Below are 25,806 nucleotides of genomic sequence, written 5' to 3' on the forward strand. Positions count from 1 at the left end.
ATTATTTGCTACTATAAAGCTCTCTTGGGACTGTGGTTGTGGCTCCATTGTAGAGCATTCACCTAGCATGTGGGAGGCACTGGGTTTGATCTCAGAACCACATAAAAAAAATAAATAAAATAAAGATATTGTGTTTATCTGCAGCTAAATATATTTTTTTAAATATCTCTTATCTTTAAAACATCCATAAGCTATATTTCTGTATATAAGTATATTAATACACTTATTAATTGTAATGTGATTATAAATGTGGTTGTAGTTGTAATGTGGTTAGTGGCTATCTAGATTTTATAAAATTCATGAAGTCAATAAAAGGAAAATATTAGAAAAGTATAAATTCACAAATGCAGGAATTTTTGTGAACTAATTTTCCTCTGAATGATCCCAAAATGGTCTATGGACCTGGTGGCTCAGCATTTGGACCTGCCCCTCAGCCACCACAGCACTGACAGAGAGGCCCGTCTCAGCTTCCCATTTCCCAAAATCAAGACAAGAGAGTGCCCTGAAGGAAACACAATTCCAGCAGCCTGGCAAAACAGAATGACCAGCTTTCTTCCCTGAAATTCAGAACCCGAAGCTTGTATGACAAGAGACAAAAAGAAAATGGCATATAGTACAAGGAAAGTGATCCCAATCTGCAAGGCTTTCACGTGGGCCGAGGTGCTGGCATCTCTGGACCTTCTGGCATTGTGCTGCATCCTCTTCAGATGTTTCCACAGGGAGATGATTAGCAGGAGGAAAGCCAGCAGGGACACAGTGAAGGGTATGGATGTGAACATACAATTGGTAAATGAGAGAAGCCTGGAAAATTGTGCGAACTTCCTTGAACTGGAAATGTAAGACATGTTACTTTCATTTCCACCAATCCAGACATCATTAGGAATGTTGATCAATACAATATTTAAAAGTAAAAGGATCAGGGACATCAGCAGTATCACAAAAACCACCTTTTTAACTCTCCACTTTAGGTAAAGAAAAATAGAATTAGAAAAATTGGCTATCTTCAAAAAATAAAAGATACTAAGGTTTGTAGAAAGCCAGAGGTTAAAATGATTGGTCACTGTCCAGGTAATATTAATCATTCTTATCATTTTTGCAGTCATTGAGAAACCTGGATAAAATGAAGGTACAAATAAGCTTGTGAGTACTGACCAGAGCACACCAATTCTGGAGAGTGCCAACGCAGTGAGGATTTGATCAACTGAAGAGATCTTTCTTCTCTTGACCCAGTCCATGCAGTTCACCAGTGCTATGAATCCATTTCCAAAACTCCCAATTATAGATTCCACACTTAAAATGATTTTAAACATGCTCTGTATGACATGGCCCATTGTAAGAGACTGCGTCAAAGTCTAATATCAACTGCTGAAGATTTCTTAAGGCACTCATCTAAAATGCTATGTATATCTGATGCTTGAATATTCATTCATAGCACACTTTTAAAAATTCACATATACAGCATTAAATAAGCAAACATCAAAAATTTTCTGATTAAGCACTTTCATCATGAAAATGTTGCATTTCCCAGATGGCCCAGCTGAGCTTCACTGAGATGTTGTGTGCCTCACGCACAATAGCCTGGAGTCTTTTGTACTTAATGATGAAGGAAACACTGCTCCCGTTTTGCTAACATGCAAACAGATCTTTTATTTGCATTATTTTGATATTTTTTTCTTAATTACATATTTTAGTCTGGCAAAGGGAGTTTTAAGCAAGTAAGATTACAAAATTCTAATAACATGCCAGGCAACAAGTATATGCATAAGTATGTGGAACTTACTAAGCCCTAAGGATTTTTAATATTTTTAAAGTTAGGTATACAAAGAAGCCTATGCATGTGTTTTCCAGAGCTCTTTGTACAAAGTGTCAGGGTTGTCTAACATCATAGAGCTCCTTATGTTTATAATGCTGGGTACTGAAAATAATATTTATCATTTCACTTTTTACCAATGCATTGGTAGCACATACAACACACTCACAGAAACACACTTACTTGAATCCAATTGAAGATTTTCAGATTCAACATTCAATATGCATCTGCCTCATACTGCGTACAGGGATAAGTCATTCCTTTTAAAATGCTTCCTGGTTGATATTATACCTTATTAAATGTGAATATTGAGTTAACTTTGGGAATATTCTTTTGTGCATGTAAAAAGTGCTGGAAATCTCTCTGTGGTCCTCTGAAACAGTCACAGAGGCAAATGAGTTCATTCACACAACAAGAATCCTCCTCATTCTTTGACTGCTCCTTGCCCAGTAGGAATCAGATACCTACAGATTTTATGCTTTTCCCCTCATCTCCCACCAACATCTGCTCCATGACCCTCACTACAGGCACCCAAGAAGATGAAGGATGATCTGCTGCCAGGGCAAGATAGGGAGTAAACATCCTTGAGACATCGTTCTCCTTAACAGTTGAGAAGTAAGCAGGGGACAGACAAGAGCAACAGCTACCAGAAGCAGCAGAAAAACATGTATCCTAACTTTCAGGCATGGCAGAGAAAGATTTGGGATATTGCATGGTGAACATCAGACATATCCTCCATCCTCTGAAGCAACCCTTAGCAAAGGAAATGAATTGTATATATATTGAGACTTCTCTCAGATGCCCTTCATACAGGAGAGAGATAGTTGAAAAAGAAAAATGGTACTATATGAGCAAATTTTAAGGAAAACTAAGAAGAAGTATACCATAAATGAAGAGGTCGGAAGAAGCTCCCTCTGGCTCGGTTCCCTCCATGTAACAAAGTGGTCGCAAAGGAGACAAAGAGCCATGCAAACAACCCTGGGGCGGAGCTGATGTAGAGCGGGCACTGGCAAAGGAGCTTCATAAGCTTTCAGAAAAGAGACCAGACCGAAGTTGGGTCCCAGTGAGGGTTGTGCTCAGCCCTCAGCAGCTCTTCCTGAGGCCTCTACACTACACTTTTCACTCTGGATGAGAAATGGTTTAGGTTTACACCTGAACACCAGCTTCTAGAGAAGACAGGTGTTTCCAGACAAGGAGGGGTGGCATCAATGATAATTCCCACACATCTCATCCACAAGGCAGACTAACAAGTCAGCCCTGGGAGAGGAGCAGTTTCTCCATCCAGTTCTCTGTCAATATTGCATTTAGGTGTAATTAGATGTTATTAGATTTCATGTCAGATCTTTATATACTGCACCAAATGCAAGTAATCAAAAAGGGGTAAATTCACCATAGTTTCATCTAAACATTTCTCTATTTAGATGGCTTTACCTATAATAGTAATACTCTCGCAATCAATCTATCAACACATATACCATTAATTTAAATAAAACTAAATTAGGTTGCCCTGATTTTATAGAAATTCAAGCAAATTTGTTACTGAGGTTTCCATTTATTCCCTGAATTTTAATAGTTTTATATTTAAATTCAACTTTGACACGTGAAGAAAAAAAATATGCTTTCCAACGTGAGATAGGTAGGTAGGTAGATAAATCATTAGCTGTATTTGAATAATGAGCCTTGTTCATCTCTGTGAAATTGATAAGCTATGTTCTTAGGAATGAGACTGTGAGATCATGAGCAAGGTTAGCATAACTAGTTACAAATTGAAGAACTGAGCCCTAGGATAGGCTGCCTGATATTTTATGTTTGGGGAAACAAAGGGGAAAAGGAAGAAGTTGCAAAAAATGACTGAGAAACCATGCTTGGTGAGTGAGAGTATAAACCAGGAGAGGACAGTGTCTTGGGAAGCAAGGAAGTTGCCTCCAGTGCTGCTCATGGGCCATGCAGGGTGAACCTGAGCACTGACAGCAAAGATTCACTGGTGACCCTGTAAGGTCAGATTCATGGAAGTGGGGAGAGTGACACCCTTGTGAAATGAGTTCATACGACAGCAAAGAGGTGTTATAGTCTGAATAATACTATAAACCAAGAGGAAAAGAGAGTAGAGCAGTTGATTCTCGAGCTTAGTCTTTGAAGTGGAAAGTCAAAGGCCCTCACCCAGCTATGAGCACTGAGCCCATGCAGAGAACCAAAGTCATGTAAAGAACCAGCGTCCCAACGACTGAGGCTTCCCTCAGTCCCTGATAAAGTACCCTAACAGTGCACCACAAGTATGTTTAGACTATGTTCATGTGGCATTTCCCAAAAACCTGTAGCCATTTACCAACATCCCAGAGAAAGCACAGATCCACATTCTCTGGGAGTCTTAGGTATGGAGCCTGAATCAACTCAAAGAGACCTTATGGTCCATTTCATGGAATGGGAGCTCCTAAAGGTCACATGCTCCTGAGAGCTTTTAGTCCATCCTAATGCAGATTTCATGCATTTGAGAGTTTTCCCTATTCTTAAATGTGTAGTTAAAATGTTCAGATCTGGCCATTGGCAAACTCTCACATTGCTTCCTGATCTGGTTTGAGCAGGACCAAGGGACAGCCTCTGAAACTCTCCCATCCTGGCAGACAATGAATAAAAATCAAAACCCACACTCTTGAAGGAATGGGATAGATTGTTGTCAACAAAAATACCTTAAAAGTTGCAGGGGATCATGTTCCTTTTCATATCTCTGTTGAATTCAAGTATCTAGACTCTGCCAAAAACAGCTGGGATATAGGATGAATGCAGATTATCATAAATTTACTGACAGATGCTCTCCAGGAGATAGTATCTCTAGTAAGCAAAACGTAGTCTCTGGCAATGTTGAGCTGGTGAATGCTTTTTAATCTAAACCCATGATGAGGGAAAATCAAGACACTTTGCTTTTGTCTTTAATTCAAAAATATATCTTCGCTGTTTTATGTCAGGCCTTATCACTTTCTCAGCTCTCAGTTTCATTAATATTTTGTAAATATCATGCTCATTAAATATATTATATTAATGACATTATATTAATTGATACCCATGTGCAGGAAATGGCAAGTTTCTTAATTGTTATGAAATACTAGAAGAAGATATATAAAAACCTGATAAGACTCCAACATCAATGAATTTTTAGGAGTTCAGTGATCTATTTCACATGCTGCAACATCTTTGCTAAAGTAAATGTCATGTTGCCCTATCTTAATTTCCTATTAAAAGTGGCAACATACACCATATTCAAGGATTATTGCCCTAACCCACTAATAGAGTTTCTCTAAAAGCTGTTGGTTTCCAGTGGACCCAAAGCAAAAGAGGGCTTTATAGCTGATACAGACTGTTGTACAAGCTGCTTTGCCCTTTGTGCCTAATGATTCAGCAATCAAATTTGATAGAGGTATTTACATAGTACAAGTATACTATGCCTGTCTCTAAAGGACACAGGAAAAAGGGAGACCAAACTCTTTACTCCAAGGCCATCCATCCCCTGTTCCATACAAGACTATTCTGTGTCTGAAAACCAAAATAGCAAGAGGAAACAAATACAAGCATAGGGTCCTTTGAGCCCAACAGTGTGTGTGTGTGTGTGTGTGTGTGTGTGTGTGTGTGTGTGTGACTGCACAAGTCATATACATTTATAAAGCCAGGACCTATTGCAGGGTTCCATCTCAATTGAGTGGCACAAAGGTGCCCTATTTTGGAAACAAACTTGAGTGCTTCCTCAGATTCCCAGACTATATCTTGTTCTTTTGGTCAGCACATTTTAGGTTCCAGATTGTCCTTCCTTCATAAACTCCACACTATGAGCAGACCTTATTTTTGAGATGGCCACCAAAGGCTGGATGATATAAAGCAGAAAAGAGGAGATGATGGTTCTGGTAGAGTAAAACTTGGCCAATGAGAAATAGAAGGCAGAAGAGAGTTGAGAAGATCCACAGCTGTCTCTCTTCCATGGATTGATGCTGGATCAGGTTTCCCCTCTGACCCTATGGAAAAGTCCTGGGCCCAAGTGCTCACATGAGCTGCTCACCATGATACCTTCCAGGCCATGGTGAAGAGGCCACCATGTGTCCACCACATTTCTGCCCTGGACTTGCCTTCACACACAAATGACATCATATTTATCTAAGAATTGAAGATTTTCAGATTCACTCAGATTTTAGAAGCCCCAGGCAAAGTAGTCATTGAGTTGTACAATTTTTGTTTGTTCCCTCTCGGTAAGTTTACAACACGGTAATATGTTTTAAACACTTCTAATTAGAAAGGATATTGGATAAAAAATATATCAAAATACTATTTAAGAAAACAAGTTAGTTACTGAACATATTTTTAAAACTCAAAAGTCATTTTTGATTAAATATAGCTACCCAGAAAATACAATAAAAATTATGTATCATTCACTATAGAAAAGTGCATATACACAAATTTACCAAAACCTTATACATGTTATCCAGGCTTTTACTCTGCAGTACATTATTTGGATACATGAAACCAAAACCCATGCAACCCCTGTTTTTTATGATAGGTTTTATTTCCATTTCCTTACCAGTTCTGATGGGGTTCATTCATTCATTCTTCAGTAAAGCATCATTTTAGACTAACTATTCTGTGTGCTGGCCCTTAAGTCCTGGAAGTCAACAGTAAACAGCACAGCATTTCTGCTCTCATGGTGCTCACATTGCACTCGGGAAATGGATGATAAAGAAATCAACAGATAAACCAGAGGTGGAAGTGATCCACTTAAAAGTTTAGGTAGTATTGGGGTTTGTTTTTATAATACTGTTAAAGTTGCATAACCTCCAAATCATTATAGTCATAGAGAACTCAATTCTTGAAGAAGGTTGCATATTTCATACTTATAATTGAACTTGCCTTTAATGAATATGTCAATACTGTCTGATTTCCACATTTTACATAAAATTTCAAGAAACAAAACTTAATTTCCTATCATTATATGGATTTCACAATGGTATTTCAATGTTCGTAGAAAGGCTCATTAAATTATATATAATTTTACGTGATTTTTATATGGGGCATTTTTTCATGATAGGAAAAATTATTCTCATGTTAACTACAAAAAGCATTTTAAGAACTGGGTGTGGCTGGACATGATGGTGCACACCTGTAATCCTCGTAGCTTGGGAGGCTGAGGCAGGAGGATCTCGAGTTCAAAGGCAGTCACAGCAATGATGAAGTGCTAAGCAACTCAGGGAGACCCTGTCTCTAAATAAAATACAAAATAGGGCTGGGGATGTGACTCAGTGGTCAAGTGCCCCTGAGTTCAATCCCCAATACAAAAAAAATTTTTTTAAAGCCAGGTGTTGTCTCACTCCCACAATCTCAGCAGCTCAGGAGGTTAGGACAAGAGTATCACAAAGTCAAGGCCAGTCTTAGCAATTTAATGAAGTCCTAAACAACTTAGTGAGAACTTGTCTCAAAATAAAAATAGAAAGAGTTAAGAATGTGACTCAGTGGTAAATTGCCCCTGGATTAAATCCCCAGTACCAAGAAATAACTAAAAAAAAAAAAAAAAAAAGCCTTTTAAGAAAGGTAGATGAACAAGATGATTTTGTAGGTAAGGTCCAAAGGTGGTACAGGAAAAAACTGAAATATATAAAATCATATGCAGATCTCAACTTCAAAAAGTTTCTCCTGAATTTGAGAAGTAGAAGAAATGACTTCCTAACTGCATGTGGAAACACACATCAGCATTGTAGTCCCCTTGAGATCATGGCCCTTCCTTCTTTTCTGTCACAGATACGATCTTTTTCTAGGCTCTAAACCTATTTATGTTGAATCTTGTTCTTCAGTACTGCACATGGTATACACAAACTAAATTAATTTAAAATGTATTTGACACTCTTGTTTGCACATTTTTATGCTATGAGTTCCATTTACTCTCTATTAAACATGAAATAAGAATTAATGATGGAATAAGTCTATCTCAAACAAAAGAACCTCAAAAGTGATTTAAATTTGAATGGTTTTGCCATCCAAAGTAATTCAACTTTAAATAATGAAAACAAAACATGCTGCAGTACATATATATGATACAAATTACAATGCAGAGTAGAAATGATTTCTCAGGAAAAACTGACAGTTCTTCATACTGTATAAAAATACATCATAAATACTTCAATTGAAGGAGTGCATAGAGTGTATATGAAACATATAAATTCATAATTCTGAAATTTTTCCTACTGTATTTGTCATAACTATGTTATTTGCAAAAGAAAATTAAGGGTTTGTTATTGTGAAGCTATGTTCCATATACAAACATAAGCATGCACATTCACATATATTTTTATTTAATAAGCTTCAGTAAAGGATTTTATGCCTATGTCTTTAGAACTTGCACAAACACACACTCTGGAAAAAGGGGTAAGTTCATCAGTGCATGAAATTACAGACTCCACCAGTTAGATTTCTTCTAGGAGTCACACCATGACTCTGTTACTGATTTAAGGACTTGATGGTTTCTTTTTTTTTTTTTTCTCAATTTTTTATTTGTTCTTTTTAGTTATACATGAGAGTAGAATGTATTTTGACATATTATACATACATGGAGTTTAACTTCCCATTGCTGTGGTTGTACATGATATGAAGTTACACTGGTCATGTACTATATACAAATATAGGAAAGTTATGTTTGATTCATTCTACTATTCCCATCCTTCCTCCCTTCCCTATAGCCCTGTTTATCTAATCCAATGAACTTCTATTCTTCCTCCACTCACCTAATTTTGTGTTAGCATTCACATATCAGTGAGAACATTTGTCCTTTTGTTATTTGGGATTGGCTTCATCCACTTACCATGATCATCTCCAGTTCCATCCATTTACTGGAAAATGCCATAATTTCATTCTTCTTTATGGTTGAGTAATATTCCATTTCATATATATACCACATTTTCTTTATCCATTCATCTGTTGAAGGGCACTTACACTGGTTCCATAGCTTAGCTATTGTGAACTGAGCTGCTATAAACATTGATGATTTCTTTTCCTTAACCAGCACCTCTCCTGCCACAGAACCCACAGAAAGGCCTGTTGCAGTTTTTCCTTCCCAAATCAAGACATATGAATGGTTTGAAGAATAAACAATACCAGAAGCCTGGCAAAGCAAGGGGACCAGTTCATTAAGAAGCCTATTAGAACTCCACCCTGATATGGCTGCAGACAGAGTGCATGGCAAGTAAGAGAAAGAAGACAACATTTTGCAAAGACTGCATGTGGACTTTGATTACAGCATCTGTGCATCCTCTTCTGTGGAGCTGCATCTTTCTGGGATGTTTACACAGGTATTAGATTCACAGCAAAAACAGATCAGGATTTAATAAAGGATATGAAGTTCTCTAGAGTGGATACAGTCATATTTTAAAGGCTTACCCTGTTGCTGGATTGGGTCTTCCAAGTCACAGTTTCTTCATATTCCTTCACCAGCTTGGCCTCACTTTAGTTTTTCAAAGTAGGATGAGAAAACAAAATGACCAAAGTTCCCAACTGTGTTACTAGAATAACACTCTTATCTCTTCTCTTTAGGTGAAAAAAAAAGGTAAGGCTGGAGAAATCAGCTATCTAGAATAAATAGAATATTTATTCTTAGGCTGGTAGCAAGACAGGTGCCAAAATGACCAGGCAATAAGAACAATATTTCTTACTTGTCCCCTCCCTACATGAACCCAGAAAGTTATAGTTATGTATCATTTTGTTAATTTTCTCAGAGGAAACAACTCTGGAGATGTCCAGACCACAGAGGATTCAATCGGCTGAGGAATATTTTGTTTCTTGACCCAGTCACTGAAGTTCACTGTATTATGAAGACCATGGGCAAGCAAAAATTCCAAAACAAATTCTGCCATTACTTGGAAATTATGCTCAGTAGTAAACCTAACAAGTGTGAAGAGGGAAGACTCAACTTAATATCCAGGTTGTGATTCACAATCTCCAGACCTGCAGTTCTACCAGAGCCAGGTTTCTGGGTGTGCACTTAAGTTCTTTTTTCCTTTATATTCTGTAACCAATGTTAAACAGAAATTAATGCAGTATGCTAAAGGACACATTCAATGATGCTCTTAGGGAAAACACTGTTATTCTCAAAGCAACCCAATATCTCCTTTTCAAATGTTGAATGTCTTTACATGAGCTAGAACCTTTCAGAGCAGATGTTGGAGTGAGAGCTGAATTCTCATTTGCTAGCATGCAAATGAAGACATATTCTCTTTCATAGTTTTGCAGTTTTTTGCCTTGTCTAACCTCTGCACAATTTGGGTGCAACAAGTTTGGATGACAGCTAGTAAAATTTTAAACCTAATACAATAGAATATTCCAACAACCTATAAACTGATAAATGAGACAGTTGTACAGAGATGACATGAATGGTTTATCATCCCTGAAGATTTATCTTAACAAAAACACCATACACGTAGGCGTAGAAAGATGAAAGGAAACAATCCAGAGGCTTGCCATGTTTTTCCTTTCAAAACCTTCCTACTTAGGAAGAATTAATATTGTCAAAATGGCCATACTACCAAAAGTGCTATACAGATTCAATGCAATTCCAATTAAAATCCCAATGATGTACCTTACAGAAATAGAGCAAGAAATTATGAAATTCATCTGGAAGATAAAAAACCCAGAATATCTAAAGCAATCCTCAGTAGAAAGAGTGAAGCAGGGGGTATCGCAATACCAGATCTTCAACTCTACTACAAAGCAATAGTAACAAAAATGGCATGGTATTGGTACCGAAATAGAAAGGTGGATCAATGGTACAGAATAGAGGACACGGACACAAACCCAAATAAGTACAATTTTCTCATACTAGACAAAGGGGCCAAAAATATGCAATGGAGAAAAGATAGCCTCTTCAACAAATGGTGCTGGGAGAATTGGAAATCCATATGCAACAGAATGAAACTAAACCCATATCTCTCACCATGCACGAAACTAAACTCAAAATGGATTAAGGACCTCGGAATCAGACCAGAGACCGTGCATCTTATAGAGGAAAAAGTAGGTCCAGAGCTTCAACATGTCAGCTTAGGACCAGACTTCCTCAACAGGACTCCCATAGCACAAGAAATAAAAGCAAGAATCAATAACTGGGATAGATTCAAACTAAAAAGCTTTCTCTCAGCAAAGGAAACTATCAGCAATGCGAAGAAAGAGCCTACAGAGTGGGAGAAAATCTTTGCCAATCATACTTCAGATAGAGCACTAATCTCCAGAATCTATAAAGAACTCAAAAAACTCTACACCAAGAGTGCAAATAATCCAATCGACAAATGGGCTAAGGAAATGAATAGACACTTCACAGAAGAAGATCTACAAGCAATCAACAAACATATGGAAAAATGTTCAACATCTCTAGTAATAAGAGAAATGCAAATCAAAACCACCCTAAGATTCCATCTCACCCCAATTAGAATGGCGAATATCAAGAATACAAGCAACAACAGGTGTTGGCGAGGATGTGGGGAGAAAGGTACACTCATACATTGCTGGTGGGGCTGCAAATTAGTGCAGCCACTCTGGAAAGCAGTGTGGAGACTCCTTAGAAAACTTGGAATGGAACCACCATCTGACCCAGCTATCCCACTCCTTGGCCTATACCCAAAGGACTTAAAATCAGCATATTACAGAGATACAGCCACATCAATGTTCATAGCTGCTCCATTCACAATAGCCAGATTGTGGAACCAACCTAGATGTCCTTCAATTGATGAATGGATAAAGAAACTGTGTTATATATATATAATGGAATATTACTCAGCCATAAAGAATGATAAAATTATGGCATTTTCAGGCAAATGGATGAAACTGGAGAATATCATGCTAAGTGAGATAAGCCAATCTCAAAAAAACAAAGGACTAATGATATTGCTAATAAGTGGATGATGACACATAATGGGGGGTGGGAGAGGTTAGTGTTAGGGTTAGAGTTAGGGTTAGGGAGGGGGGCAAGAATGGAGGAAGGAAGGACTGTATAGAGGGAAAAGAGGGGTGTGAGGGGTGGGGGGAAGGGAAAAAAATAACAAAATGAATCAAACAGCATTACTCTATGTAAATTTATGATTACACAAATGGTATGCCTTTACACCATGTACAAACAGAGAAACAATATGTATCCCATTTGTTTACAATAAAATAATAAAAAAAATAAAATTAAGCAAGAAAAAAAAATTTAAAAAAAAAAAAACCTTCCTACTTATTTTGAGGAACCCCATGAAAGCTAATCTCTCTAAACTTGAGTGCTGATAGCTAGTCCATATACATAGCTTTATCGTTCACAAGCCATAAGCACAAACTTGCCACTACCACACACACATTTGGTTTGGTTTCTGAAAATTCCAAGGAACTGAAAGAGATGAATTATTACTCTGTAGATTCCAAAATAAAAATGAGTCTCTGAGCACTTACTGAAATTTAAATCCCCTTCCTTCACCCTTGGTGGCCTAGCCCAAAATATTTACTAATCATGTCTCTCACACTTAAGTCATATTTAATTTTTAAGTGTTCCTCAATTTATGAAAAGATTTAAGAATTTTCCACAGATTCCTGAAATCTATTGTGATTTTCACCAGGAATCATCATGAACACAAAATCTACATTAGGAAATTGATTGTATGTACTGAAGGACATGCTATTTATATCTACATTTTTCAGATTTTTAATCAAGTATTGAAAAACATGTCTTAATGAAATGCAACATATGAAACTGCCTTCCAAGCAACTTCTAGTTTCATTTTTGGGTTTTTTGTTTTTGTTTTTGTTTTTGTTTTTTGTTTTTGTTTTTTTGTTTTTTTGTTTTTTTGTTTTTGCTACTGTGAAAGAGATCAGTTTCAAATGTTGCATTCTAATTAAGTATTTTAGGTGAATAACTATATCTTAATATCATGATTGCTAATTTTCCTAAACTTCTTATTCTGTTTGATAAAGTTACTAATTTCTTTTTGTATTACATTAGAATATCCATACATTAAAATTACTGCAATGTCAGAAAAATAAAATTTTTGTCATTTGCATGTAAAATTTCATGAGTTTGTTTTGTGTGTTTCATCATTTCACTAGCTAAAAACCCAATACAAACTTTTCTTAACACTAGTATCAAAGTGAAAGAGTCTGCATTTCAACAGTAATCATACTATTCTTGTATTCATTTAATGTACATAATTTACTGGGTTGATATTGTTTCCTTCTCCATATATTGATTCAGCTAAACATTTGGCTGTGCAACATTTCATCATCTGTTAATGGTGTGTGTCCAATCAGGAGACAGATCACACTGGAATTTGTCCATGAAATGTTCACATAAAGAATTATTAATTATAATAGGATTGAGGGAATAATGAAGAATTGAATAGAGAGAAATGAAAGATGACTCTACTGAATACAGAAATAACACATAAAAGGAACAGTTGTTATCCTTAGGACTAACATGTGGCAACCAACAAGGAGCCCTCTACACACACACATGTGCACACACACACACACACACACACACACAGAGGCACACACACCAATACAAGAGTAAGAAGAAGACCTCATTAAAGAAAATACAGCCATTGTTCTCCAAGCTGATCCAACAAAAACAGTTAGAAATCCACTACATAGACCTGGCCAGAAGTCCTCCTCCTGGATGTGAGGAAAGCTGCTCAGAGACACACACTTTGCAGAGGTGCTCTGAGTGAGAAAAGCTGCCCATAACTAGTATTGTCCATCACACACCTGGGGAGCTCGTCCTGGAGGACCTTACCATACTGTGGATCCAATAACTGCCCAGTGAATCTGAATTTGGTATTTTTCCTAAGTATGTGTGTATACATATTCCCCTCTAAGGACTTATTGTATTCCCAATGTTTTCTATATTTACTTTCTTTCTCTTCATTGAATTTTAGAGAGATTCTTCAGTTTTTACCATGCCTATATTTTATTTTAGTTTTCTAAGTAATTAATTTCTTCTTTCAGTATTACAGTCAGCTCTTCAAAACCACATCAGTGGATACATCCAAATGGGTACTGAAAATCACTGGGAAAAACATTTTCATCTTTGCTGAACATGTGCACACTTTTTTTGTCATTATTTCCTAAACGGTAGTGTTTGAACTATTTACATAGAATTTACCCTGTATTAGGTATTATAAGTAATTTAGAGATGATTTTAAAGCAAAAGGAAGGATGAGAGCAGTACTTGTGTTCAATTACTGCACCATTTTACATTTTGTCACTCATTTTACAAAATCCATGGATTTTGGTGTACATGAGGAAAATATTTTACTCATTCATTTTTTCTACTTTTTTTTTTTTTTTTTTTTTACAAAATGCAATCATAGATATAAATTCTCCAAATTGGTTGAAATTTTCAAGTTTCAATTTAGGTAGTGCTGTCATTATTTGTCCATTTCTAAATTTGAGAATACTGCTAATATGTTGTCTTATTTTTAACTCATTGGAGTGCAGTATCCCTTCCAAATTTATTGAACATTGTTATTAGAGTTACTACCATTATTTCATTAGAGTATTATTGAGTCATGGTAATAAAAAATATATCCTGTGTAATAGTCATTTTGACACATAATCAAGAATTTTTTGGCTAATTTAAGTATATGTTCATGAAAGTTAAAGGTTTCTTTAAATAGGTATGTATTCTGCATTGGTTAAAAAAGTTCTATATTTATCTATTAGATTAAACTTATTGTGTTATTCACATCTCTTTATAAATATTAATTTTGATTGATACATCAGCTTGTGAAATATTTAAAGTTTCTACTATACATTTAATGGAGAAAACTTAAAAATTGATTGTACTTCTTTTGAGACTATATTTTTTAAAGCACTCATGGCTCTATTTTCTTTTATTCTTTCCATTTATTAGTTTAAATATCTCTGTTTAAATATTGACACATTTTACCTAAATATTTTTCATTTGGTATTAATTTTTTCCATAAGTCCTTATTTAGTTGATATGCTAGTACAGAATTTAAGTTCATAAATAGAGGAGTAAAAACATAATGTTTTAATTAAATAAAAGTTTATTTATCTCTCATCAAACAAAGGGATCCAATCTGAGTACTTTTGATTTATTTTTTAGGTATGATTCCTGTAAACAAGATGTAATATATGAAACATAAATATGCATATAAAGTTCATGAATTTATAAAATATAAAAGATTGAATCATATAAAGTGTAGGATATGTAGTCTTTAAGATAGGTATGCATAATAAGCATGTGCTAATCTCAACTCTGAGTGCATTTTCTTTTTAATGACCAGGGTACTTCATACAGGGATTTCTGATAATTTTGTGTTACCAGACAGGGGTCAGAGGAGGTTCCGACAAAGAGAAGAATGAGACCTCAACTAGGACTTGACTTTCCTCCTGAAAAGAATTCCAGGACCATCAAAAGCAAGGCACAAGCAAAGGTTTATCTAAGGAGAGCGAAGGTGTATACACATGTAGGCAGGCTGGAGGAGTCCCTGGTCTTTCAGAAAAGAGGAGTGACTGCACCCAAGGTCGAGCTCTCTGACTATATATATGATTTTTCCTGGGAAGAAATGTGCATTCTCAGGCAAGCTTCTGTGAAAATCAAGTCCCATGGCAATCATCTCTCTGGTTTATTTTTGGTTAAACAGTCCCAGCATAAATCAGTTGTGGGTGCCTTGTATACATCTTTGTATCCTGTGTTTTTAAAATTGAGTATGTTTTTGTTCTAGTTGATCTGGTACATACATAGCATACCCTGGAGGTTTTGTTTATTTAATTAAAAGGCAAGTGTGACTGGGCATAGTTTTAGATTCAAGTCTCCAACTACTAAAGCTCTAATTTCCTCTCTCCCTGAGAGCCCACTTATTTCATGGGACTATTTGATGTCCTACTCTTTATAGTCTGGCATGCCTTCTGCAATTCTTTTTTTCTGCTTTATCTTGGATTGATGGAATTGACATTATTCTGTCTCTCTCAGCCCCTCTCTCCCCCACTCCCTCTTCTATTTAGAAATTTTTTATTATTTTCATTTTTTATTAATTAATACATTGTTAATACATGTAACACTTCTCTTTCTTATCATTCTGAATTACATCACTGTCTCCTTTCAATCTAAGTGAAGGTCTTGACATGCTTAAAAATACCCTTCCATATGTCACATAAATATTTTTGCTTTAATACCCAGCTTTATTAAAAGAAGAATTCATGAAGAATAAATTGAGTATTGTGAGAATGAAGTTCATCTGAAGCTTTTCCTTTTCTGACCCTTGTTTCTTCCCCACCTCTACCCCAGACACACTCTCTCTCTCTCTCTCTCTCTCTCTCTCTCTCTCTCTCTCTCTCTCTCTCTCTCTCTGTTTCTTTTTTTGGTTGGGGGGAGAGGTGGGTACTGGGGATTGAACCCAAGGGTGTTTAATCACTGAGCCACATCCCTTGCCCTTTTTATTTTTTTATTGAGACATAGTGTCTTGCTGAGTTGCTTAGGTCTTCACTAAGTTGCTGAGGCTGGCTTTGAACTTGTAATCCTCCTTCCTCAGCCCCCAAGCTGCTGGGATTACAAGCATGTGCCACTGGGTCCAGCAGTCCCTCTCATTTATACCTCTCTATATTAGTGTGCCCAGACTGCCATCACAAAACTCCAAGGACTGGTTGCTTAAACAACAGATTTATTTCCACATAGTTCTGGAAGCTGAAAGACCCCAATCAAGTGGCCAGCAGGGCTAGATTCTAGTGAGGCCACTCTTGCCACTGGTCAGCAGGTCACCTTCTCACAGGAAGACATGTCCTCTGTGAGCACACATGGCCTTCTCCGTACTCTCAGATGCCTAGGTCTCTCCTCTTCTCATAAGAATGCCACTCCTACTGGATTAGGGACTCAGCTTGTGACCTCCTTTAACCTTAATGACATCCATACTTTCCCCATCATCAAATCAAGTCATATTGGGGGTTAGAATTTAACATTCGAGGGGCAAACAATTCAATCCGTTGCAATCTTTCTTTCTGAAGTAGGTACACTTACAGCATTTACAGTGAGGAGGTGTATGTAGGAAAAGACCCCAGTAATTTATATATGAAATAACATTAATTAATTCACTCCCAACAGACATATTTTAGCCAAGAATTTAAGGCTATCAAAGACCTGACTCTGGAGGTCCAACAAATCGGGTCTGGCCACTTGTCCCGAAAACAAACAGAAAAGCTAATGGAGAAAAGCAGGAAAGGGACTTCAGTCAATATGCCCATAATGGGGAGGTAAAGGAAGGTCAAGCATCTCAGGTTGGTCTTTGGAGCACGAGGCAGTCTTGGTTCAAGTGTGTTCTGGCTGACCATTACCTCAGTTCTGATGGAGAAGTCTCTATCACTTGAGGGGCAATCTGTATTTGCTGCCCAGGATGTTCACTATCAGACCTGTGATCCTAGAAGGAGCAATTCTATTCCCATGAGATGATTGCCCCTGCTTAGGGGGGCAGCCTCAGTTCCTTTCATGGGGTAATTGCACCCATTTAGAAGGTGATCTCATCAAGGTGACTTATCTGGGAGGCTCTGCTGTACCTGGGATCCAAGGTGACTTCAGGTTTAGGGCAATGCCCAAAGACTTGTAAGTGCCATTCCAAGGGTCTGAAATAGAATGTTGTAAAGCTGACCCTGAAAATCTTGAAAATAACTTAGTCACTCTGATTTCGGTGTCTTTGGCATTAAAGGTAGATAAGTTAAGCTAAACATAGAGCTAATAAAACCTCATATTACCAGTTTTTAGAAACACTCCTCAAATGACTAATATACCTATGTGCAGATTGGGGCAGGAATCTGAAGATTTATCCTACTTCTAATTCCCTATTAGATATCAGCAGGCCTAAATGAAGAGTCTATGCATTTAGCAAAAGCAGGTTTTCTATCACCTTAGGATATCATCTGTCATTACTTTGTAGATACTTTCTGAATTTCACTTTGCCTCTGTTGGTTGAAAATTTCTTAAAATACATGCAGGTGAATAGTTAATAAAGACTTTTCATCAAATATAAAAATATACACTCTAGGGGCCAGGGGATATATAGCTCTTTGGTAGAGTGCTTGCCTCACATGCACAAGGCCCTGGGTTCAATACCTACCACCAAAAAAGAAAAAAATGCATGCTCTCAAATACATTCCAATGTTTCATGTGACACTATTAACACATATAATTATTTTCATTGGTCAGAGGGAAATATATAATCATATTTATAAATAATAATAATACACATTTGGTAATAATACACAGTTAACACAGGTTTTATTAGTAAAGGTGAGAAAAATTCACTCTGAACATTAGTTTTTTAAAAATATTCACCTTAAAGCTAAAGACAGTATTACAATTCATGGTGAAACACTAGGGAACGCTCCATTTACAAAAATTATGCCAGTCATCACCATAATTACTTAACATTTGGAATGTTCTAGCCATTTCATTGCCGTTGGTAAAGACTCTCCCCCAAAATAGAATAATAATTAAAAAGAAGAAGAAAAATTAGCATTTAAAATAATTTTATGTGATGATACAGTTTTCAATCTGAAAAAACAAAACAGAATAAGCTTGAAACACAAATCTCATTAGTAACATTATTAAAGCAGCTGGTTTCCAATTCAGCAAACAAACAAAAGCAATATCTGTACCTCTATGTGTACACACTTAACCAGGTTTTTAATATCACAAGAAAAATTAACAGTGTTAAATATAAACAACAAAATTACATATGCTTCTGCATCTTTTTTCTACCAGACTCTGGATGTGACTGTGAATGGCCTCCTGTTGACATTTAATCTGAACCTGGGGGAGGGCCTCCCTATGCAGGTGTTATTACAGTAGCTTTCTGCTGGAATTCTCATATGAAGGCAAATTACTGTTTAAACATTCAGTATTACAAATATGTGCATAATACTAACAAGGTATGAAATATACAAATTACCTGCCACATGTATAACATTTTCTTTTTTAGTGTCTGCCTGTTTTACATATCCACTTTTTATACCATCTGTTTCTTAGTAAAATACCTAAAAAAAAAAAAACATAGAAAATGTGTTCTATGTATATTTGTTCAATGAAAAAAATAATTAAATGGACTGCAATAGAGAAAAAAAATTTTATACACAAACCCAGCAGACTGAAGGAATTTGTTATGAAAATAAACCACAAAGAATTCATTTCTAAAAATGTATAGAATTTTCTTATTGAAAATTTAACAGTATTGAACACATGGCACATGACCAAGTTGCCTTCTCTTTACCTCCCTTCTTAATTTATTGTAAGTTTTTCACCTATTTCATTAAACTTATGCAATTTTGTTTACCTTTTTGCCATATAATCAATATTAACAACATACATACATAACAAAAGTCCATGTTAATCATATGTTAGTTATTCATACCTTACTCTCAATTTTTGTTCCTAAGACAACCTGAATATCTTCCACTCTAGTAAAACATAGGTAAAATACAAATATGTGATCATACAAAGTGTAACAAAAAAACTAATTTTCCAGTGTGGCATTTAATTACAAGGTTATCTTTAGCCATGACCTGCTATTCTCATGCATTCAAATTAAAATGGATTGTGAGATACTCCTAAATTCACAGAAAAATATATTTGGAAATATTTATTTCCAAATAGAAATTACATATTTTTAATAATGTTAATGTTTAATATGTTCCAAGAATTCTTAATTATGAAACTAATAATATAGGTAAGGTAATTGAAATAAAATAGCCTCACGATTCTGAGAAATTTCTAAAACACTTTTCTAAATTGGGTTTTATATTTAAAACATCGTATTAGTGCAACCAATTTCCAAGTCCATATGTTATTCTTCATTTCTTATCTGAAATTGTAGGCACATGTTCCAGATTGGGAAATTATCTTTATGTGTGTACAATTATAAACTTTTACTTTTTTATATGTCTCGCATGCACATATATGTTATAGGTTAATAATTTTAAAGTATTAAGGATAGTGAGTGACAAGAAATTACATAATGTTACTATGAAGAGTTCTTATATTTAAGCAAAGGATATATTTATATCCTTCTTTTATAAGTATTCTAAAACACATACTTGTATATATTTTACTAAAGTTGTTAAATGCTTAAATACTACTTAATCCAAACATATTTTGTAAATTTGATAAAGTTGCATACAACAAAAAAAATCACAAAGTATAAATTCATAAATATAAGAATTTCTTATGATCAAATTTTCCTTTAGAATACACAAGATAATCCTCAAAATGTTTTAGGGACCCACTGGTTCCACATCTTAGGACCTGCACCTCAGCCACCACAGCACTGACTGAGAGACTTGTCTCAACTTACTATTTCCCAGAATCAGGATAAATGAGTGGCCGGAAGGAAAAGCTGTTCCAATAGCCCAGACAAATGAAATCAGAGATCCCTCTATATACATCCAAACTTGTACAAAATGCGACAGAAAGTAAACAGCATACAGCAGCAGGAAGGCGATCACAGTTTGCAAGGCTTTCACGTGGGCCGTGGTGCTGGCATCTCTGGACCCTCTGGCATTGTGCTGCATCCTCTTCAGGTGTTTCCACAGGGAGAAGATTAGCAGGAGAAACGTCATCAGGGACACAATAAAGGGCGGGAGCATGAACATAGTGTTTATGATTAAAAGAAGATTGAAAAGATGTGCAACGTTGCTCAAACTGGAACTGTATGACAGGTTTCCTTTATATCCACTATTCCAGACATCAATTTCTGTGTTTGTAAGTACAATATTTAAAAACAAGAGAACCAGAGATACCAGCAGTGTTCCTGAAATAACTATTGTAACTCTCCACCTTAGATAAAGAAAAAGAGAATGAGAAAAATTAGCTATCTTGAGAAAATAAAAGATGCTGAGACTTGTAGCAAGCCAGAGGCTAAAATGGTTGGTTACCATCCATGGATTATAAATGATTCTTACCATGTTTCCATTTATCATTAAACCTGGGTACAGTACAGGTATCAGTAAATATATGATGTTTGACCACAGCATACCAATTCTGGAGAGTGCCAAACCAGTGAGGATTTGATCAACTAAAGAGATCTTTCTTCTCTTGACCCAGTCCACACAGTTCACCAGTGCTATGAATCCATTTCCTAAAATCCCAATTAAAAATTCCACATTTAAAATGATTCCAAATATGTTCTGTATAACACTACTCATTGTCTGTAAAAGAATGCTCCAATTTCTAGTATATGCTGAAGATTTTTTTAACACATTTATTTAAAATGCCAGGTATATCTGACTCGTCAATGTTCATAACATTCTCACTTTTTAAAATTCCCATCTACAATAATAAGCCAACATCAAGATTTGTCAATAACCAGTTCAGAGTTTTCTTCATGAAAAGCTTACATTTTCCAAGACAGACCAGTTGAGCTTCAATCCAATGAATACTGTGCCTCACACACAGTAGATGGGAGTCTATGGTAGTTGAGGAAGAAGGAAGCACTAAAATCTCAAGTGCTAACATGGAAATAAAGATACATTTATTTGCATTGATTTGCTCTTTCTATCTTATCTACATATTTTAATCTGGTTACTTGACTTCTGGGCAAGCAGCATTACAATATTCTGATGTGTATAAAAGACAATGAGAATTTCAATGATGTATGGAACTTCCCAAGCACTGAGGTTCTTGAACCACTTGAAAATTTGCTCTCTACAAGGACCTATGCACACTTCGTACAAAGCTTTTCTATAAATTACCAGAGTTATCTAATGATCTCATGGAGATTATTATTCCTAAAGTATTCAGTTATTATTCTACTTTGTACAAAGTCATGCATACACACACACACACACACACACACACACACACACACAAATTCACATGTAAACACTATTTGGATTCAAATCCCAGTTACTGTCCACTTCAATAATTCAAAATTTTTGTTTATTCAACATTTATTATACATCTGACTCATACATAGTACTATGATAGATGTTAAGACAAAAAATGTTTTCAAGTATAATTGATGCAGCATTAATGTAATACTTAGGACTATTAACTCTGTGCATGTGAAAAGCAGTGGAAATCTCTCGGGTTCCTTGAAGCAGTCACTGCAGCGAATGAGTTCATCCAAGAACAAGAATTCTCTTCATTTTCTGTCTTTCCCTTGCCCTGTAGGGACCGTTTCTCCATCAGCAATAGAGACCTTCGGATCTTAGCCACCTGCCCTCACCTCCCACCAACATCTGCTCCATGACCCTCACTACAGGGACATGTAAGGGACATTGTTATAGAAGGACCACGGGGAAGACTCTGAAATTCTTCTCACTGTTAGACAATATAATAAGTAAGATAATACAACTGCATTCTCTAGGGAATAAAATTAATTCCTGCCATCATCAAAACATTGGAAATTATAGAAGTGGTGTTCCTTCTCATGCCACTATTTTAAATTAACCAATACTGACTCTGCCGTAGCCAGATGCATTCAGAGCTGAATCTTAACTGAGCAGAAAATCACCTTTGACGCTTGGTTTCAGGGTATTGACCTGGTGAATAATTTTCCATCTATAGCCGTTTTGGGGAAAAATCAAATAATCTAACATTTGTTTATAACATTGCTATAGCACACCTCACAGTGGTATGTCAGAATTACATCACTTCTTCTGCTTCCAGTTTCATTAACATTTTCCAAACCTTGTGCTCATTAAATATAACATATTAGTCATGTTCTATTAATTAGTACCCATAAGCAGTAAGTGGCAAGTTCCTGAAATATTGTAAAATATCATAACAGTGGAGAAGAGGAAAACACTACAAGGAAAGAGAACAAACAAGGATTTAGGGACCTCCATCTTCAGTGTTGTTTAAGGGGTCCAGTGGTCTGATCTATATGTGCAAACATCCTTACTAAAGTAAACAGCATGTTGTGCTATCTTCTATTTCCTATCACTAAAAAGGTTCCATAGTACATGTTGTGCTTTGAAGTCAAAGTATATTACATTTGAGGATATTGCACTGAACCATTTATGGAATTTCCCTAAAATTTGCTGGTTTCAAGAGGACCAAAAGCAAGAGACAGTTGTACGGCTAGTGCAGAATGATATCCAATCTGCTCTGCCCATTACTCCGCCAGATGATTCAGCAGATCAAAGCTAATAGAAGTGTTTGTAGTGGGCAAGGATGCTGTGTATGTCTCTGACACAACTCGTAGGAAAAGGGATAACCAACCACCTACCGAATTAGGATGAGGGCTTCCCCATTTCAGCCGAGGAGTACACTGTGTCTGAGAAATAAAATGGTAAGAGCAGATAATTAAAACAAGCATAAGGTCCCTCTAAGTACAGGGCCCTCAACAACTACACAAGTCATACATTTACAAAGTCAGTCACCGTTGGAGGACTGGAGTACACCTGAGTGCTCAAGGGGTGGACTGTATTGGACACAAATTTGTGTATATTCTCAGATATCCTGACTATCTCCTGTTCTCTTGATCAACATCTTGTGTGATCCAGGTTATCCTTTTATTTTGCAGAACTCCATTTTGTGAGTATAAGATTTGACTCTGTAAATGACCACCAGGGAGCAGTACAATAAAAGGTTTAAAAAAAAGAAAAAAAAAAAAAAAAAAAAAAAAACAGAGACTTTGGTTGTCCCTTGGGTAAACTCTGACCAATGCATTAGAAGACAGAAGAGAGCTGAGATAAATAGTCACTCCTCTCTTCCATGGATTAATGCTCAATCTGGTTCCCCTTGGACTATCCTAGAAAAGTCATGGTGGCCAAGTTCCCACACATGCTGAGCACTGTGGTTTCCTCACTTCGTTGTAAAGTGGTCACCAGCAGAATGGCATCACATCACCTTGTTTCATATCTTCCTTTGCCTCCATTTCCACGTGCCCTCCACCGTTCTGCACTGATTTGCCTTCTCAAATAAATGCCCTCACTTTAAACCAGGAATGACTCTGATTTTAGAAACCCCCAAGCTAAAACATTCATTGAATTGCATGATTATTATTTGTTCACTTCTCTATGAATTTACAATATGGTGATTTTAAAAGTTTATTTAGAAAATATTGGAAAAATATTACACTAAACTAATGTTTTAGGAAGGAAGCTGGTTAGTAGCTAAATTTCAAAAAGTCAAATGACACTTTTGTGTATTAAATAACCAGCTAGAAAAATAATGATAATCTATCACTCAAAATAAAAATACATAAGTAAATTTTAAAAACCTATTACATATTTTTAAATACCACATCGTGATGAATACCATCTGCTTTTGGTGTTTCACCTCTCTTCAATTCCCACTCCTGATATAGTTGAATCAAGGCTATATTCTAATGACATTTTACCTAGAAGTATAGAAGAATCAGGCTTTCACTCTGAGAAATGCTTCTAGTTGAGTAAGCCTGTAACCTCAACATGAAACCAAAAGCAGGAAATCTGTGTAACCTGTAGATTTGATGGTGGGCTCCATTTTCATTGATTTGCCGGTCCTAATATACCTCATTGTTGCATTTACTAATAAAACATCATTTTTCACCAAATATTCTTTGTGCTAAAATCAAGGTGCTAGAAGTAGACAACAAACAAGACAGATATGATCTCAGTTTTATTTAGGGCTTATACTATACTGGAGGGGATACATGATAACTACACATTTTCTCTCACTTCCACATTTTACACAAGATTATAATAAAACAGGTATATTGGAAACTCCCTGCAATTATTATATGGATTTCATAGGTGCAATTTTAATGGTTGCAGAAATATTCACTGAATTATGGAGAACGATTTCTATATTATTTTTCTGTGGCATTTTTTTTCTTAGCATTGGAAAGATTAGAAACTTCACATCATAATTTAAAGGGTATTTGAAACTGGAAAATGAATGAGATTTGGGGAAATTCAAGAGCACAGATGTAGTTTAGGGGGAAAAAATGGAAATATTTAAAATCAGATCCCAACTGCGAAAAAAAGTCTTCATTGTTCAAAAAGTATTAAAAAATGAATTTTCTAGCTACATGTGGAAACTTAAGTAGCATTGAAATCAGATCATGACCACAGTTCTTCCTTTTTCATCTGCTTTTTTAAAAATCTTTCCATCTATTATTTTTCAGTACTATTAGTGGTAGTCACATACTACATTTACAGTATATTTGTTTGTCACTGTTGAATTTTATTATGTGCATGTTTTATTCTAACAATTTGGTTATTTCTATTAAGCATGACATAAGATCTACTTCAAATATGCATCTTTGATATATGACTGGACAGTTTTTTTCTTTGCAGTATTCCGATTGAACCTAGGGGGGCACTCTATCCCTGAGTTATATCCCTTGGTCTTTTTATTTTTTATTTATTTATTTTTTTTTACTATGAGATAGGTCTGACTAGGTTGCTAAGGCTGGCCTGGAATTTATAATCTTCTCCCTCAGCCTCACTGGGATTTCAGGCAAACACCACTGTGTGACTGCTCTACCTGTGATTTAAAATTGAATGCCCATGTTTTGGGACTAATGACACCTTAACTTACTCAGGCTGACTCCTTACTCCCTGGCGAGGGAGCAAGATCAAGGCCCCAAAGGCGGTTTCAAAAGTTAATGACGATAAATCGGACCACCATCAGGGATTGGTTAACAACAGTTTCGCAAACATGATCAACTCGTGCTTGCCATATAGTCCTATGGGACTCTCACCTGCGTGAACCCCCCCTATCCCTTGCTGACCTTTAAGCTGATTGGTTCCCGCCTAGACTCCACCCTACATAAAAGCTGTATGATTTCCTCAATAAACGAGTTCCTGCTGTGACGGGTCTCCCTAACACGTCTGATTGTCCTCTGCCCGGAGGGCTGGGAGCGGGTGGTCAGTCGGCCCTACCTATCCTGGTCTGACCTTGTTGAGGAGTGTCCCCTTCCCTTGTTGCTGGTCCAGAAGAGCAAGGGGGCTTAAGACCCCGACACCCATGAACTGGGGATATAACTCAATGGTAGTGTACTTACCTAATAAGAATG

The 25,806-nt window shown here is 36.2% G+C and overlaps 2 protein-coding genes across 2 annotated transcripts; both read right to left on the reverse strand.

The window, feature by feature from the left end:
• Positions 1-410: 410 nt before the first annotated feature.
• LOC124982804 (taste receptor type 2 member 140-like) lies at positions 411-1,331 on the reverse strand. The gene has a single exon (XM_047549721.1). It carries the CDS (start codon positions 1,329-1,331, stop codon positions 411-413), a length of 921 nt encoding a protein of 306 aa, XP_047405677.1.
• An 18,740-nt stretch (positions 1,332-20,071) lies between these two features.
• LOC124982805 (taste receptor type 2 member 125-like) lies at positions 20,072-21,001 on the reverse strand. Its single transcript, XM_047549722.1, is given in 1 exon segment — positions 20,072-21,001. A coding segment is annotated over 1 exon segment (930 nt).
• Between the last annotated feature and the right edge of the window lie 4,805 nt (positions 21,002-25,806).

The sequence above is a fragment of the Sciurus carolinensis genome, chromosome 4 (genome assembly GCF_902686445.1).
Source record: "Sciurus carolinensis chromosome 4, mSciCar1.2, whole genome shotgun sequence".
NCBI lineage: Eukaryota > Metazoa > Chordata > Mammalia > Rodentia > Sciuridae > Sciurus > Sciurus carolinensis.

Bases quoted from the DNA above. Each gene is read 5' to 3' on its own strand.
- LOC124982804 (XM_047549721.1), bottom strand. From the start codon at position 1,331: ATGGGCCATGTCATACAGAGCATGTTTAAAATCATTTTAAGTGTGGAA.